This window comes from Equus quagga, chromosome 22, assembly GCF_021613505.1.
Source record: "Equus quagga isolate Etosha38 chromosome 22, UCLA_HA_Equagga_1.0, whole genome shotgun sequence".
Classification (NCBI taxonomy): Eukaryota; Metazoa; Chordata; class Mammalia; order Perissodactyla; family Equidae; genus Equus; species Equus quagga.
In genome coordinates, this window is record NC_060288.1 from 35,782,353 (window position 1) to 35,799,831 (window position 17,479).

Genomic DNA, 17,479 nt, shown 5'->3' on the forward strand with positions numbered 1-17,479 from the left:
ACAGACATTTATCAACACACACAGAGACATAGACACACACAGACACACACACATACATGTATATACACATACACAGATATACACAAACTCAGAGACACATAGACACTCACAGAGACACACACACAGACATGTAGACACAGACACACACAGACACATATGCTTATACACAGATACACATAGACACCCTCACAGATACATAGACACACAGAGATACACACAGATTCACATAGACACACACAGACGTAGGTACACACACATACACACGTATTTATTTCCTGAAACATCTCAGGGTGCAGGGGATTGGTTCATATGTTTCTCTTGAGAGAGTGCTATGCTTCTGTTTTATGGATTGAAACAAATGGCAGCTCACAAATACAGACCTTCCTAATCCAAAATTTGTGGATTTTAGCATCATTATGCTTAGATTTGAGATTTAGTTACTAATATTTCTTCCAATATCGATATTATCCTGTATCAACACTATTGATGTTGTCTTTAAAACAGGTATTCATTTAATACATGTCTGAACATCTAATTCTACTAGTTATCACCACGATATTTACATTGGAGCCTGACCAAGCTGGACTGACGATTGAAATGACACTGGATGCAGCTTCAAAGGTGTCTACGTTCCTGTCCTCCAGCATCTCAGCTGGACTCTCCATTGCGTTTTCCTCTCCCTCCTCGTCTCTTCCCTTTGTCTCACCACAATCCCAAGCAGATTTTGAGAGAGAGAGAAGACCTTCTGGAGAGACCTTATAATTTTATGTTAGTTTCTTAAATGCGCACACGGTCTATATCTATAAAGTGACAATATGGACATACACATATGCATCTATTGCCGCAGGAGGTGCCTCTTCCCAGGGGCTGCACTAAGGCTGTGTCCGAGCTCTGAGTCTCTTTTTGGATTTTCAGTGACACATGCTTTTGAAACTTCCTTTCTTTTAAGATAAATACCGGCTATGGCTGTATTTATTAAAGCCAGACTCTTTTTTTTTAGAAGAGAAACACATTTTTTAGTTTGATTTTGGATTTGATTTTACTAATATAATTGATAATCAGCAAAGTGAATAGCAACACAAAACTAACTCTGTTTTTTAAGGCATTCCCCATAGTAAAATCCAGTCTGTGGAACTTCAGGCCAGTGGGTGTCTCATGCGCCTACAGGAAGGAAAGCACACTTGAAGACCTCAGGTATCTAAATCTGTATTTGTAAAAGGTTCTAAAGCGCGGCTTAGGTCGGTTGGGACTTGAAATCTCAGGAAACAGGAAATGCCTCCCCGGGCTGGCCCGGTGGCGCAGTGGTTAAGTTCGCACATTCCGCTTCTCGGCAGCTTGGGGTTCGCCAGTTCGGATCCCGGGTGTGGACATGGCACCGCTTGGCACGCCATGCTGTGGCAGGTGTCCCACATATAAAGTAGAGGAAGATGGGCACGATGTTAGCTCAGGGCCAGGCTTCCTCAGCAAAAAGAGGAGGACTGGCAGTAGTTAGCTCAGGGCTCATCTTCCTTGGAAAATAAATAAATAAATAAATAGAAAACGCCTCCCTTAGTCCACGTGGTGGGAGGTTATTGTCATCACATACAGGGAAGGAAGGAAGGACAAGAAGTTGTTACAAGAGTTGAGATGTTCCAGGTCTTCACTCAGTGTTGAATCCAGAGATGTGCCTTCTCAGTGTCAGCTTCCAGCTGTGTGTCTCCCTCATAAGCTTCTACAGCAGCCAGCTACCAACTTTCTGGAAGCATCTATGGCTCGCCACTCTGCTCTCTTTTATCTTCTCTCTGTAGATCTCTCTTGACCTGCATCCAAGTATTACAGGTTGAGGATCTGGCTAAGACACTCTGTCGTGATCCATTCCTACCGATTATCATGCAAGGTTTACCTGGTCTCTGTGGCCACTGGCTTAGATGCCAGGTCCTTGTTTGTACGGTTTGTCTTCAAGATAAAGCCCATGAGTCCTTGGGCTGGGCACTGGCCATGCTCTCGTGGCACTAACTCTGCCACATACACAATAGTGTAAGATTTAGGGTCCTGCTCATCATAATCCACAAATTCCTCTTGAGCACATTAGACTCTTATTTAAGACATTGCAAGGGGGAAATTCTGTCACTGTGGGAATTAGGAAAGAATACTTGAACAAATGCCTAAAAAAATACTTAAGCAAATCATTTTCTTTCGACAAAGAATCCTAAAGAATTTTTTAATTAGAGGAATTGACTAATATCTGGTTCAGTGTTAGTTATCGATTCATGCTAAAACCCTGGCCTTTGAAACTTTGGTCCATAGGTTGCATACCTATGGGACCTAATAAAAAATACAAATAGAAACAAAACAAATAGCTACAACAAAAAACTTTAAGGTACAGTTTAGAAGGAACTGAAAAGCAACTTTTTGAAAGAGAGCTATCGATGATGTAACGGCCATGGATTCCTTTGCAGTGAAGCCCAATAAATGAAATAATGCAACACTAAGATTTTTTACTTTAAATTTACACTTGGATTAGCAGTTCTATTTTTATCCTTTCCAGGAGTTGGTTTGGACTCATGTTGTATAATTATAAAATCTGCCACTTTATGTATTTTTTTTAAAAAAGCTTTAGTGTCAAACTTGGATGGTAGAATTGCAAAAAGTTCTGAACCATATTTGCTAGTTTCACTAAGTGGATGAAGTTAACTCAGTATTGGTCTTATTTTCGTGTAGAAATCTGTTTCCCTGGGTGATGTTTACCTTTAAGCTAAGCATAGAGTTGGAGCATTCATTATTTGACAAAGCTACGGTCAGTTCTTTAAATGTTCTAGGTCTGACTCTGCTAAAATATGTTTATTAAGACTACCCATAGTGACGTAATGACAAGAAGCCTGGGGCAGAAAAAACATCTGATCTCATGAGGGTTTTGGAAACTTCACAAATGGGAAAGGCAATAATCACAAGAATGAGTAGATATCTGGCAATTCCAGGACCCTGAGAATATGAGAGTGTTAGGAGGTCTAGATTCCATGAGGAATCTTTGGGGAGAAGCAGGTAGGAGCTTTAAAGACTTCAGACCCTTTTTGTGTGATGCCTCAGAAAAGCTGTCCCTCAGGTGAGCTCATAAATTATGTCCTAGAGGTTGACGTCAAGACTCAGTTAATTCACCCTTTATTAACCCACTGACTCTTATCCTAAATAACACATGCGCTAATCATTTAGTGAAGCCCTGAGGTTAAAACGAAAATCCAAAAACAGTTTTTGTCCTTAAGAATCCCATGGTCTCAGTCTATCTTTGTGGAGGTATTTCTCTGTAGAGCAATGTAGAAGTCGGATGGTATGAAATGCATGCAAATCATCTCAGTACCCACCTTTTCCCCAAAGATTTTCTATTCATTATGTACCTATGCCAAAGCAGCCTTGTTCTTCAGCTTCTAATGTGCCAGAACTACCAGTAGCTTCTCCTTCCCCTCTCCAGTGTGTACAGATTATCAGTGGCGGGCTGAAAGCTCTGCTTTAGTTGTAAGAGAACGACTTTGAGGCTGGTTAAATCATTTGACTCCAATGGCGTCGGACCACAATTTTACAAATCTAATTAAATGTCCTTGACCTAAAGCTGGTAATAAGAAGCACTTAGTCTGCCCTGAGTGTGATGGGGGAATATCTGTGTTAAAAAGAAAAGCCAGTTGCGTCCCTGTATCTCGGGGCTGATTAGAATATCACGGAAGATTTACGATAAGAATCTGTAATTTATGAGAGGGAAGGCTAAAGGCCTGTATTTATGGTGGCAATACTGTCATTGTCTGAGTACTGTGAACAAAACCCCTGATGGTCTTCCTGGTTTGCCACTGGCTGAGTGAGTCTGTAATAAATCAGAATCAGTCATGGTGAAATAAAAAGCCAATATTTCTCAAGTAAAATGTAAAATATTTTGTGTTGTCACTGAAGCGTTCACAAGATAGAGAAAATGTCTTTTGTGAATAGAAACTTTATTGTCCATGATTTCAACTGATCTGACTTGAAAAGTATCATTTAGGGATTTTTACTACAAAACCTAGTCAAGGCTTAATGCTGTAACCACGTCAAATCCTCGGAACAGTCAACAGCATACATTCTCTTGAATGTGTCAAAATAGAAGGAAATGATTCCATGAGAGTTGTTTTCTTTAAGGTGATAGAAGAGAATCTATATTTCCTTAAATAAAAAGGAAGGAATTTGGGGCCAGCCTGGTGGTGCAGCAGTTAAGTTTGCACACACTGCTCCGGTGGCCCGGGGTTCATCGGTGCAGACCTACGCCCTGCTCATCAAGCCTTGCTGTAGCAGGTGTCCCACATGTAAAACAGAGGAAGATGGGCATTGATGTTAGCTCAGGGCCAATCTTCCTCAGCAAAAAGAGGACGGTTAGTGGCAGATATTAGCTCAGTGCTAATCTTCCTCAAAAAAAAAAAAAAAGGGAAAGGAAAGGATAAAGGTAAACTTACAGATTGGGCACTTTCTATCAAGCCAGCTAACCCTACCTGGTTTTGAAAACATTTAATTTCACTCAACGTGACCTGGTGATTTATTCACTTATAATACAATTTTCTGGCATTGCTCTTGGTGGTGGAGGCGATGACAAGTCAGAGAAACACAATGTGGGACACAGGTGGGGATTCTAGCCTGGTTTAGGGGACCTGAGCTTACTTGCTTATCAATGAAAATGCAAGTAATGGTGATAACATCCATCTTTCCTGTCTCAGTGTTGTTGTGAGGATCAGCTTAGCGAAAGTTATACATATGCTTGTTCATGCCACGTGAAAAGGATCTTTTTTTTTGACAACACTAAGGGCAAGTCTGTAGAAGGAGCAGTAGTAGCCATCGGTGGTGGCCAGCTGTGACTTCAGGTAATGGGGGAGGGCTGGCAGGTACACGGAAAACCCCAGCGAATTCCAGTCTAAGATATTTTGGTTAGGAAGAATGAAGTGTTTCCTTTAAAAATGTCAGCACTGTGGCGCTCAGGATGCTTTATGTTGTCTTCTGACTGTAATTCAACTTTGTAAGTCTTAGGGGACATGCACCTGTTCATTCCAGCTGGCTTCTGAATGGCAGGGCCAGCCCCGGGCAGAAACAAGAGCCAGCCAGAAAACTGTTCCCCAGTCCTGCACTGCGCTCTCCCCAGTGCCCTCAGCTCATCCTCAGCTTTCCTCCTTCCAGGATGTTCTGCTCATATTTTTGTTCCAGTTCTTAGCTTCAGCAGCACATAGTGTATCATGCCACATAGTTCTCAGTTTTACCTTATTCCCTTAATCTAATTTCGCGAAATGAAAATGTCCCCATGGAGTAAAATACTCAGTTCTGTATGCATCACTTATTGCAGCTTCCTGAACTGGCATATATTTACGTTCCTCCCGTATTCTGTATTTTGTTCTCTTTTCTTTTTTTCCCCCTTCAGAGTATTGATGTTGTGGGAAGAAATAAACAATAAAGAGTATAACAGAAGCACTCTAGTTTTTCAAAATAATCTCTTGTTAAACTATCATGCATGAATTTATGTAATCTTTTATATTTACATGTGTTGTATTTGCATAATAAACACTGATATATACATACATAAATTATATATGTATATATGTGTGTATATACATTTATATTTGCACCACAAAGCAACATAGTCTTTCACTGGCAACTTAATTTAACTGTTTCAAGTTTTTTCTGAAAAAAGTTTGTTCTCTCAACTTTCACTTTTTTCCAGCCTATTTTTTATTAAAATTTATTTCTCATTTTAAAAATTTATTTATTATTTCTTAACAAAATGCTCTCTTGTGGTCATCAGGCCAATACTCCTTAGTCCTTTAGTCGCTTGATTGCTTTTTCTCTGGCCATTGCTAATGTGTAGGAAACCAAGAAACTACAGGAAAGGGTAAAAACAGGAAGCCAAAGGCACCTGCAATCTCATCAGCCAGAGACAACCACATCAGCCCTCTTTACGTGCATCCCAGCTTGTTTTCCTTTCGCCACTTTCCTTGAGGTCTGAAGCTCAGGTTTCAGGGAATCCTCAGACCCTGCTCTCCTTTGCATGGTGCCGCTCTGTGTGCCCTGCTTTCTCAGGATTATAAGCATACACGGCAGAAATTACAGTCCTGTAGACCCAGAGAGGACTCTCCCCCAAAGCATTCTTTCAGAGAAAGCTCTTCACCGTTTTGTGGTTCTCGATCCAGTCAAGAAAGGTTTGATATAATATCTGCCTTAAGAATGAGTATGTGTCATCTGGGAAGAAGGAATGGTATTTCAGCCTGAGGGAACAGCACGTGCGCAGCAGGAAAGCCCTCTGTAATGGACCTGGTTGACAAGATTTGTTGGGAGACTTCCAGTAGGGACGTGTTGGCAGGTGAGAGAGGCTGGATCCTACGGAGCCTTGCTTACAGTGATGTCGAACCAAGGAAGCTCAGCCCTAAGGGGTGCAAGTTATTTCAAGGAGAAAGGAAAATCGGAAAGGACAGTTGTAAGGAGATCCGTTTCCAGATCCTAAATGTCATATTTACTTTTCCTCAATGTCACGTTGTTTGGGTAGGTTCTCCAGCACAGGGTGTTTCTCTTCTCAATCCTCCTCAAACTTCTTTACAAAAGACGGGCCTAGTTCTCACACATTATGCATGTTCTTATGGCCCCTGATAGCTCGTTTCATTATACAGGCACTGGAGTTAAACAGTGTGGTACTGGCACAAGGAGAGACAGACAGACCAATGGCAGAGACATCAGAGTCCAGGAAGATTTTCAGTTGGCTTTTTGACAAAGGTGACTCTGAAGCACAATGAGGAAAAAGACGGTTTTTCAATAAATGGCTCAACTGGATGTCCATATGGCAAGATGAATCTTGACCCCTACACCACAGCATGTGCAAAGTCAGAGCAAGATGATTATAGACCGAATGTGAAAGGTGAAACATAAAGATTCTCTGAAAACCCAGCTTCACAAACTCTACCACCCCACCTGCATGAGCTCGGGTTAGGGGAAGACATCATAAGGACCCCAAAATCCTTATAACAGAGGAAAAAATAGATATACTGGACTACGTTAAATTTCAGCACTTCTATTCCTCGAAATACGTCTTTAAGATCCTGACAAAGGCAAACCTCAAAAGGGTGAACATATTTGAAAGACACATATCAAACACAGGTTGTTTAAAAAAGTCCATCCAGTAAGAAAAGTGCAGAAGCCCTAACAGATACCAATGCACCCTCACACCAGAAGTTATAAATTTATAAAATAAAAGAGACAGGATACTAGAGTTGACAAGAATGTTAAGCAACTGGAACTCAAATACATTGCTGGTGGAAGTGGTATGTTGATGTGTTCTTTTTGGACAAATGAAGTAGCATGTACTAAAGCTGACAGTATCTTATAAGCCAGCAATTCCACTCCTAGAAATATCCCCACAGACGTGCATCAGGATATTCATCTAAGGACGTGCTCAAAGCTTCACTCTTTGTAAAAGCCAAGAAACAGAGACAACCCACATGGCTATCAACAAGAAATGGATACACTGATTGTTATGTGTTTATACAGTGGATAATATATAGAAATCGAAATAAACACTCTAGCTACGTGTGTCAACATGGGTTATTTCAAAACCATAATATTGAAGTCAGAAATAAAACAGTGCATACTGTATGGTTCTACTTACGTGAAGTGCAAAAACAGGTCATGCCAATCTATGGTGTTAGAAGATAGGTCTATGTCATTAGAAGTTGGTTTACATTCTGTCTGTCCTTGAACGAAGCGAGTCAGGTGGGGAGGTGGGTAGAAATAGTGAGTGACTGAGAGGACATGAGGTAGGTTTCTGGGGTGCTGGTAATGTTCCAGTTCTTGATGTGGGTGCTGGTAACATGGGGGCGTGTTTATTACATAAAAATGTATTTTAATGGTATAATATCAATTTGTGCACTTTCTGTCATATGTTTCAATACGAATTTACCTGAATATCTAAAGAAAAACCAACAGCACCAAAAACAGAAAACAAACAAAGAAAAAAATGAAACAAAACCAAACCTCCAGGTCACCAAACAAAGGAAAAAAATCCAAAACATTGGTTCAGGGACAGAGAAAGCCAGTGACTTTCCTTATGCAAGTAAGATGGATACTAACTCTTTGTTTTAAGGTGTTGCTGTCAAACAATTTTTGATAATGGTGATATTTGGTGTATAACCAAGTATGAGTGTGAAGAACTGAGAGATATCACTGTAACCAAACTGCTTATTTATGTTAAACTTTCTTAACGCAAATGAAATATCTCTAACAAAACAGCTATAAAAATAAAAAATAGCAATAAAATTGATAGCAAACCTTGTCTCTTTCTAACAATCAGTAGCTCAGAAACAATAAAAAAGGTTTATCTCTATCATTAATTGGTGTATTACCAATAAACTGGTACTTTTTTTTTTTTTTTGGTAAGGAAGATTTGCTCTGAGCTAATGTCTGTTGCCAATCTTCCTCTTTTTTTTGCTTGAGGAGGATTAGCCCTGAGCTAACATCTGTGCCATTCTTCCTCTATTTTGTATGTGGGTCACCACAGCGTGGTTTGACAAGTGGTATAGGTCTGCCCCGAGGATCTGAACCCGTGAACCGTGGCTGCTGAAGCAGAGTGCACTGAACTTAACCACTATACCACAGGGCCAGCCCCTGAACTGCTACTTTCTCTGTTTAAAATAGATTACTAAAAATTGTTACATTGTTAATTTAGTCAATTATATATTAATAATAAAATAATCAAATTTTGCTACTGATAATACAGCAGGATAACTCATACAGGGCTTTCAAACATAAAAGTATCTTAGGATATGTTTCTGGGGGGACTGTAGAATGGAAGTGGTAGTTCAAGGAGAACAAAGCTTGAAAGAAATTTTGGGGGTAGTCATGTTTTTTTAATGAATATTCAAAAATATCAAGTTACTGTGGTATTATTCCCTTGAATCTGAGAGAAGAGGTTTTTTTTAGATTTTTTTTTTTCCTTTTTCTCCCCAAAGACCCCTGGTACATAGTTGTGAATTTTTTTAGTTCTGGGTCCTTCTAATTGTGGCATGTGGGACGCTGCCTCAACGTGGCTTGATGAGTGGTGCCATGTGGGCACCCAGAACCCAAAGCTGGAAACCCTGGGCCGCCTAGCCTAAGCGGGGAGCAGGAACTTAACCGCTCGGCCACAGGGCGGCCCCAAAAGTGATATTTTTCAAGGTCATAAATATTTACCATGTTAAACGTTGTACACTGTCAATTATTTAAACTTAGAAGGAAACCTTTTAGATTTGTAATGAAGTACAAGGAGATAAATACTTGTTACAATTCCTTTAAGGGTGTGCAAATGGCGTTTCTCACCAAAATTCAGCGTTTGACTTGTAGATGATGGAGTGAGGCGTTGGCAGTGAGGACTGGAGAAGAGAAACGGAGTGCAACATGTCAGGGTGATGGTTTTTGGGGACTGTTTGCATTGTTTTCATATGACTGCGGACGCGGATGGAGGCAACACTTACCAGAGGGGACTTTCTTCACCTTGGCTCCGAGGCTGCCGTCTTCTCACACCGTCATGGTTTACGTTACTCGAGATTTCTCCACCCAAATAGTGTCATAGTTGTTCATACTCACATGGTGTAGGACACTCCCTCCCTCAGAGCATTTTTGAAAATATTAAATAAAATCTCATCTGCAGGAGTTTCTGGGCACCTCCGCCCTCTCTCTCTTCCTTTCTGTTTACTAAAGGACGGGATGGACTTCGTGTCACGTTTACTCCAGTTCTCACTTTTCCTTTTTATGCTCAGTTTGCACCATGCGCTTTCATTGCTAGTTTCTTTGTGTTTTCGCTGCCACAACATTTTCTTGACACGTCATTTTTCAAAGCACGCACACAGCAGTGTGCACACTCGTACGCTCACGCACACATTTATAAATCCATGCCATCAGCACCTGCTTTAAGTCAGACACTAAACTAAAGAAAAACTGAAAAGACATAGTGTTTACAATAAAACACCTTAGAGCCTAACAAGGAGAGAGAGATGTAAGCAAACAAACCAGAATCAGATAATTACAAAGCAAATGCTATTTTTACGAAGAAAAAGGTAATCATGCAGAATTTGGAAATCGCCACTGTAGATGATAGTAGCTGAAAGAAAACGTCTGACTCCGTCATGTAGGCCAACATTGAATCCTCCTGGCAGACGTGTTGTTAGTGCTGTCGAGTGGATTTGACTCCTAGGACCTGGTATCCAGCAGAGCCGATCCCTGCCCGGTCTTTTTGCCCCATCCTCTCCCCTTCCAGCACCATATCAATCAATGCTCCACTGTTATTCACACTGTTTTTATGGCAGTCTTTTTGGAAGTGGGTGGCCAGATCCTTTTTCCTAATCTGTCTTAGTCTGGAAGCTCTGCTGAAACCTGTCCACCACGGGTGACCCAGCTGGTATTTGAAATCCTGGTGGCGTAGATTTCAGTATCACAACAACGTGGAGCCACCACAGTGTGACAACTGACAGACGGGGCATGTGGTTCCCTGATCCCGTAATGAGCCCAGGCCTCGGGATGGGAGCCCTGAATCTTAACCACTAGACCACCAGGGCAGAAATAGAGTTTGTAAAAGACAGTTCAGGTAATTAAAAACAATCAAGTTAATTCTAGAAGCACACTTTTTGGTGAAATGAAATGAATTTTATTTGATGTATGCAGTGGGATTGAAATTGAGTTATGGATTTATAAGGTTAAAGGCTAATGCCTTTTCAGAACAAGCCATTGTGCCTGGCATTCTGAAGATGTTCTGCTTGGAGAAAAATTTTATTTCTGGCATTAGGTAAAACACTTGAATCTCCATATAAATTTTGGATTAATTGTTTTATCTAAAAAATACTTAAGAGAAATAGAAATAAGGATTACTTTTAAATTAGCAAATCCTTTTCACATTTTAAACCTCACTGATATTATTATCATAATAATACCACAAAGGCCTGTTTTTCAGCTTATTTGCACATGCCACTGGTAAATTACTGAGAGAAGATTAAATGAGATTTTTGTAGCACTTTGAGTATGTCTGATTCAATTATAATGAATTTGTATAGAATTTAAAAGTAAAATGTATTTATTAATATCATTCTGAAAAAACTATGATTTCTCTAGCTACTACTTCCAGGCTCAATAAATTAATCAATCGGGTCAATTTTGTGAGTGGTTGACTGTGGTCCTGTTTCTCATGTAGCTTCCTATTTAGAGAAGTGGAGTTCTGGTTCCTGACTTTGTAAAGTTCATTTTAAATAGTATTGTACTTTTAAGAAAATATATATGCTCACATACACCCAATTTGGCATGTATTTTCAGCATGTTTATAAATCCTGTGAAGTCAGCTCCAGTAATATTGTACAAGTACTACTGTTACTCCTGTTGTTCCTGTCACTGCAATTGTTGCTACTGCTCTTTATTAAGTAGCTACTGTCATCATAGGCCTTCTCCTAAGAGCAGGAATAAATGTCTCCTTAAGGCTTGTTAAACATGTTTCTTCACACTATTAACGCAATGTGCAAAGGAATTTTTGTGCTTATAAATCCAGTTATATATGGAGAATATTATATAGCTGTGTTGCATAGGGAGGAAGGGAATCAGGGCATCTAATTTTCTGAAAATTTGTGTCTAAGCTGGTTTTCGATTGCTCAATTACTATTCCCCATTTCTCAGAGGATAGTGAGACAAATTTTACGTAAGATTTTTCTCTGCATGTATTCATTTACCTGATGAAGATTTTCAGCTCCAAATGAATCGTGCCACTTTGTTGAAGTGACTCAGCCTCTTACATCACAATCTCACTGCCAGATTTCTGAGGCCCTTGCAATGAGGCTGTCGAATGCATTTTATGTGCATGGTCATTCCCTCACAGCTGTGAGGGCAGTAGAGAAAACCTGAGGTAACAGGTGACGGCATCTATTTTGCACAGCAAGATCAGTTTCACAGCGAAGGCCCTTACCGTTAAAAGCAGGTATGGTCTGATCCCTCCAGAAGAAAATGATGATATGGAGTGTGTTTGTTTTCTAGCGGTAACTTGCCCTGGCATCGAGGCTCAGCTCTCGGAACATGTCACCTGGAGACGAGTGTCAGGATCACTGAATGAGTACGGAGCTCAAGTTGTGCTGAGCTGCAATCCCGGTTATTACCTGGAGGGGCGCAGGCTCGTGCAGTGCCAAGCTAATGGGACGTGGAGCGTAGGAGACGAGAGGCCAAGATGTAGAGGTGAGTACCAGGCGAGCTTCCCAGACTACTCGGCCATTCTAAATTGCTGACATCAGTAGCGTCCACTTTTTCGGAACTATAATCTGTCGATCCCGTAGATTAACAATATAACCAGACAGCATTTCTTTTCGTTTTAATGATGAACATGTACTTTCACGTGACATACTTAAAATTTATGACTGCTGGATGAAATGTCAAATGCTAGCTTTTCCTTGTTAATGATCATATTTTATAAACTTTGAAATGTTAGAATATTCTCATCTTTTAAATCAGCTCAAAAACAAATCCAGATCTATGTTTAAAAACATAACTCTTATTCTATGCACTGACTATTCAAACCTTCTAATTAGGATTTGGGGAAATAGTATTTATGCTGAGGATATTGTGTTCTCAAATAATAACTGTCTTGCAAAGGAAGATGATTATTCTCGTAGGTACAAGATAAGCAGTTAAGCCTTTGAGTGGGTTTCATAATAAATATGAATAAATAGAAAAATAAAACAATATTAGTATTGTTCAGAGCACTCTTTGGTTCAGACATATTTAATATACAATCTTTAGTTGATTGTTCACAGGGAATTATCATGCACAGAACCAAGTCATTAAACCAGTGTCAAATTTATAAAATACACAGCTTAGTGAGAATAAACCAGAATAAAAATGGGAAAAGGACAAAAGAATTAACGCTTTGCTGTCTTTGATAATCACTCTAATTCAACTTTTAATAAAACAAATGTTAATTAAACACGTGCTAAAGATCTTCATCAGGAACACAGTGATAAATTAAGAAGGATCAGTGACCCCCCCAGAAGCTCACAGTCACCCTAGTCAAAGTAGACGGCACTCCTGTGTCCTGGACAGCTCTGCCTGACGCCTGTTGTCCGGGATAATTACTAATGGTTCCCTTGTCGTTCTCAAAAGTGTCCTGGTTTGGATGATCAATTATCTAGTCACTGAATTCCCCTGTGTTAGACGTCTGAATTAGTGAACTCCCTCCTTCCCACATCCATGCAAGTCATCCTCGCATGTGCCCACTTTAAAGCTCAGGTCTGTGGTTTGGAGACTCAGTCGTTAAGGTCAGCAAGGAGAGTGGAGGAGACAGAATTAGGAGCATTTACCTTTTACCTGTTTGAGAGTCTTCCAGCTAACAGCTTTTTTGTCAGTTTCAGACCAGAATCAGGATCTTAAAATCAAGCACACGGTAGCTTCTGGGAGCAGGGAATTCACACAGGACTTTTGAGGATGTATCAGTCTCAATATAGCTTTTACTAGTCTCTCAATTGTCCAGGGATGCTAAGAGGAGGAGGATGCTAGATGGGTATTTGCTGTACCACAAAGGCTTAGAATGCCATTCCAGAAGAATTGACACTTACAGGGGAAGTCTACTATTTAAAAGAATGTTCACAAAGCCAGGCTTTCCTGATTCTTGAGCCAAGCTCATTAGCAGCAAGTTCCCACCATCCTTTGGGGGAAGAAGAGTCAGGGTTGTGCTGTATATTAATAGCATTTCTGCCTCCCTTCTTCTGAAAGTTTAGAAAATCTGTTTTCCTGATTCCTTAATATACTTTGATCTGGTGGCTCTCATACTGAGTTTGGTCCAGGGACAACAATCACAAATCCATGTATCTGCAGACATCTCCAGCCACCTTGGGACACAGATGTGTTTTGTAAATCGTCAGCATCTCTGACTCACATTGCTGGGCACGGGTTGTTCCATCTCTGTTTGTTATTTGCCTGTTTTGAATGTCCTCGTGGACATGTGGCCTTCTCCAGAGTCAGTGAGCTCCAGTGAAATCGTTGTTTGCTTTTTGGTTTCGTGTTTTTACTAACGTTTTTAGTTCAGATGGTCAGGATTTGGCTAGGGGTGTCCCCTTCACCTGGCCTCTTCATCTTGTCCTTCTGACATCTTTGAAATCATTCTGTTTTCTCATAAAGACGGGATGTTTTATGCTCATTCTGAATTTTCCTTACCCAAACATGGCATCAGTTACTCTCCAACAGGCTCGTTTAGGTAGAGAGTGGTGTTAAACACCGAGGTCTGTGCCCAAGGGTCGCGTTGTGGGTTCACACGATCAGTGGGGAAGGGAAAGTCAACACTGAGCTTATCATTACTTTTGTGACCAAATTGAAATTTTTCTTTGTTTTCTTTCCCTCGAAGACTTGTTATTAATATTTTCAATTAATTTCTATCTCCACTGAATTTTGTTTAAATTTTGCACTAATAAAAGAGTTTATCAAAGATTTTTGTCTCTCTTTAGAAACAGTTTTTTAGTTGAGGTATAATTGACATGCAACATTATATTTGTTTCAGGTGTGCAATATGATGATTAGATATTTGTATATATTGTGAGACGATCACCACAGTAAGTCTGGTTAACATCCATCACCTCACATAGCTACAGATTTTTTTTCTTGTGATGAGGACTTTCAAGGTTAACTCTCTCAGCTAATTTCAAATGTGCAGTACAGTCTTTATTAACCGTAGTCGTCATGCTGTACCTTACATCCCAGGGCTTATTTATTTTATAACTGGAAGCTCGTACCTTTCGACCCCCTTCACCCATTTCACCCACCTCCCACCCCAGCCCCTGGCCACCACCAATCTGTTCTCGGTACCCATGAGCTTTTTGTGTTGTTAGATTCCACATGTAAGTGAGATCATACAGTCCTTGTCTTTCTCTGTCTGACTTATTTCATTAGCATAGTGCCCTCAGGTCCATCCATGTTGTTGCATTAAATATTGCAGCTAAGCTGTGTACAATAACGCAGATTTGTTACCTCGCAGTTCCCGGGGCAGACGTCTGAGCTGGCTCTTCTACTCGGGGTCTCACCGTGTTGAAGTCAAGGTGTTGGCGGGGCTGTGTCCTCATCTGAGGCCCAGCGAGGGAGAGATGGGCCTCCACCCACTGTTTGTCAGTGGAGTTCGTGGGGCTGTAGTTTATGGCGGAGGCCCTCACATTGTTGCTGGTTGTGGACCCGAATGAGCTCAACTCCGGAGGCCACACTTAGCTCTTTGCCGTCACTCCCACCTCCCCAGGCCCTCTTAACATTCAGATCTCTCTGACTTTCAGGAAGGACTCAGCCTCTTTGAGGGCTCACTTAACCGGTTCAATCCCACCCAGATATAATCCCATTTTTGATGAACTCAAAGCCAACTGATTCGTAACCTAACTGCAGCTCTGCCTGCACCAAGGGGAGAGGATTTTACACCAGGGCTGGGAATCCTGAGGGACATCTTAGAATTCTGCCTACCACTGGACTCCAAAGACCTTCTTAAAATTTTTACGATATTATAAATTAAAACCAAGAATTATTCTAGTTATTTATATTAATCCATTTAAATTATAACTAAGAAAAATGTTAATGTGTATCCATTTATTTAAAAGAACAATAAGGGTGCCAGCCCAGTGGCATAGCAGTTAAGTTGGTGCACGCTGCTTCAGTGGCCCGGGGTTTACCTGTTGGGATCCAGGGCGTGGACCTATATACCACTTGTGAAACCATGCTGTGGCAGGCGTCCCACAGATAAAATAGGGGAAGATGGAGACAGCTGTTAGCTCAGGGCCAATCTTCCTCAAAAAAGAAACAAGAAGAAAGAAAATAACAATAAGATAATTGTCTTACCATAAATAACATATTTTTATAAACAGCAATGATTCATTTCCAAACAAAACAAAAATTAGTAAGAATGGTGTCATTGTTTAAAAATTTTATAAATCTCTATACTGTTTAGCTTAGTAGATGACAGCTGGTTTCTCATATCAGCTTCTGCAGTAACTGTCACAATATGTTGTTTTGGTTTGGTTAAAGATAAAGAAAATTAGACAGTGGTGTAGTTGGAAAAAAGAGAAGCTTGAGGACCCCTGAGAGATACTGGGGACTCCAAGGAGTTTTTCGGTCACATGTTGAGAATAGCTGTTTCAGAAGAATACCTCAAAACCCTAAGTTCTGGGGTACGTAAGACACACTTTCACACAGGTAATAAACGCAATGGAAGGAAGACCACAAATAAAGGCAAGCATTCAAATGTTTGTCTAAAACTTCCCTTTAACGTTTATTTTCATGGGTGCAAGTGTTATCATTTATGTATTTCTCACAACCAGCTTTAGTTCAATGTTAAATATTATCACTTTTATTTATTTAAGACAAATATTTACTACTTCCGTGTGATAATTCTCTACTTTTTCAAAAGTCAATTAATAATATCAGAAAAAACACAGCCAATTTAATGTTGAAAATTACTAAAAGATCTTTAAAACTTTACCCTTCAAAAGTAAAGTGAAAAAAATTTAGTCTGAATATGTGTACAATATTTTCTGGGTTCTACGGGAAAAATACATTTATATTGGCTTATTTTTGCTATAACTCATTTTCATTTCATTTTATATTTAAAACACTTTTGATTACACTTATCTCCCATGTTCGCTACCTTTCCAACACACACACAGAAGAACACAACATGAAACCTGGTGATAGTATCCTTTACTATTAAAATAAGTGCGTGATAAGCCCCAGGAAATTCAAATGCTATTTAATTTCTCAATTAAAATGACACATTTTTGTAAGCCCAATTTACCACTCTGTGGTGGCTTTTTCACAGGAGAAACACCAAGTCACTTACTACATTTTCTTGAAATGGGACCAATGGAATCTTCAAGTGTGTCATGATCCACATCATTGGCATAGCTAAGAGGCTATAATTTTATTTATTTTTATTGTTGTTTGCCTATGGATTCCACAGGATTCTCTGGAATGTAACTGTTTTGGTTGTTTACCTGCTTGTGGGCTGGAAATGTTAGAATCTCTGGTTCTGCTTGTCCAGTTAGCGGCAGATGAAGAGATGACCTTGACTGCCTTCTGAGCACATCCTTACAACGATGAAGGCAGCTGGGATAGTCTGCACTTTTTGAAGGGCCTGTGTTATTCTCACTCCAGGCTATTTTAACAGGTCCTCAGGCAGAGCCCAGCTATCCCGGAGTGAAGCAGATCAGAGACCTTTGCCCCACGTTTAAACTATTAGCTCTGAAGCACCCTCTTTGAGCAGACAGAATTGACCACCAATGGTTGTCCCTCAAGAGATAAGAATGCAAGATTAAAATCCCATATCCAGGGGTGTGCTTACACCTCCCTAGCATGAGGACTGCCTGTAAGTGGGCGGCTATTGCTTTTGTCTTGTTATTATTCTTTATTGTTTGACCTATTGCTTCAAAAAGTACGAAAAATGTTTACCACAGAAATGCATGAGTCAAAAAGAAATCATCTTGGCATTTAAAATTTT

At 40.1% G+C, this 17,479-nt stretch overlaps 1 protein-coding gene across 1 annotated transcript in view; it reads left to right on the top strand.

Moving 5' to 3' along the window:
- The window catches only part of CSMD1 (CUB and Sushi multiple domains 1), a 1,825,670-nt gene that overhangs the window by 1,737,842 nt on the left and 70,349 nt on the right, over window positions 1–17,479 (top strand). The window contains exon 52 of the mRNA XM_046648453.1: window positions 12,007–12,201. Within this exon, the coding sequence (XP_046504409.1) occupies window positions 12,007–12,201 (195 nt within the window). The remainder of the gene's footprint in view (window positions 1–12,006; window positions 12,202–17,479) is intronic.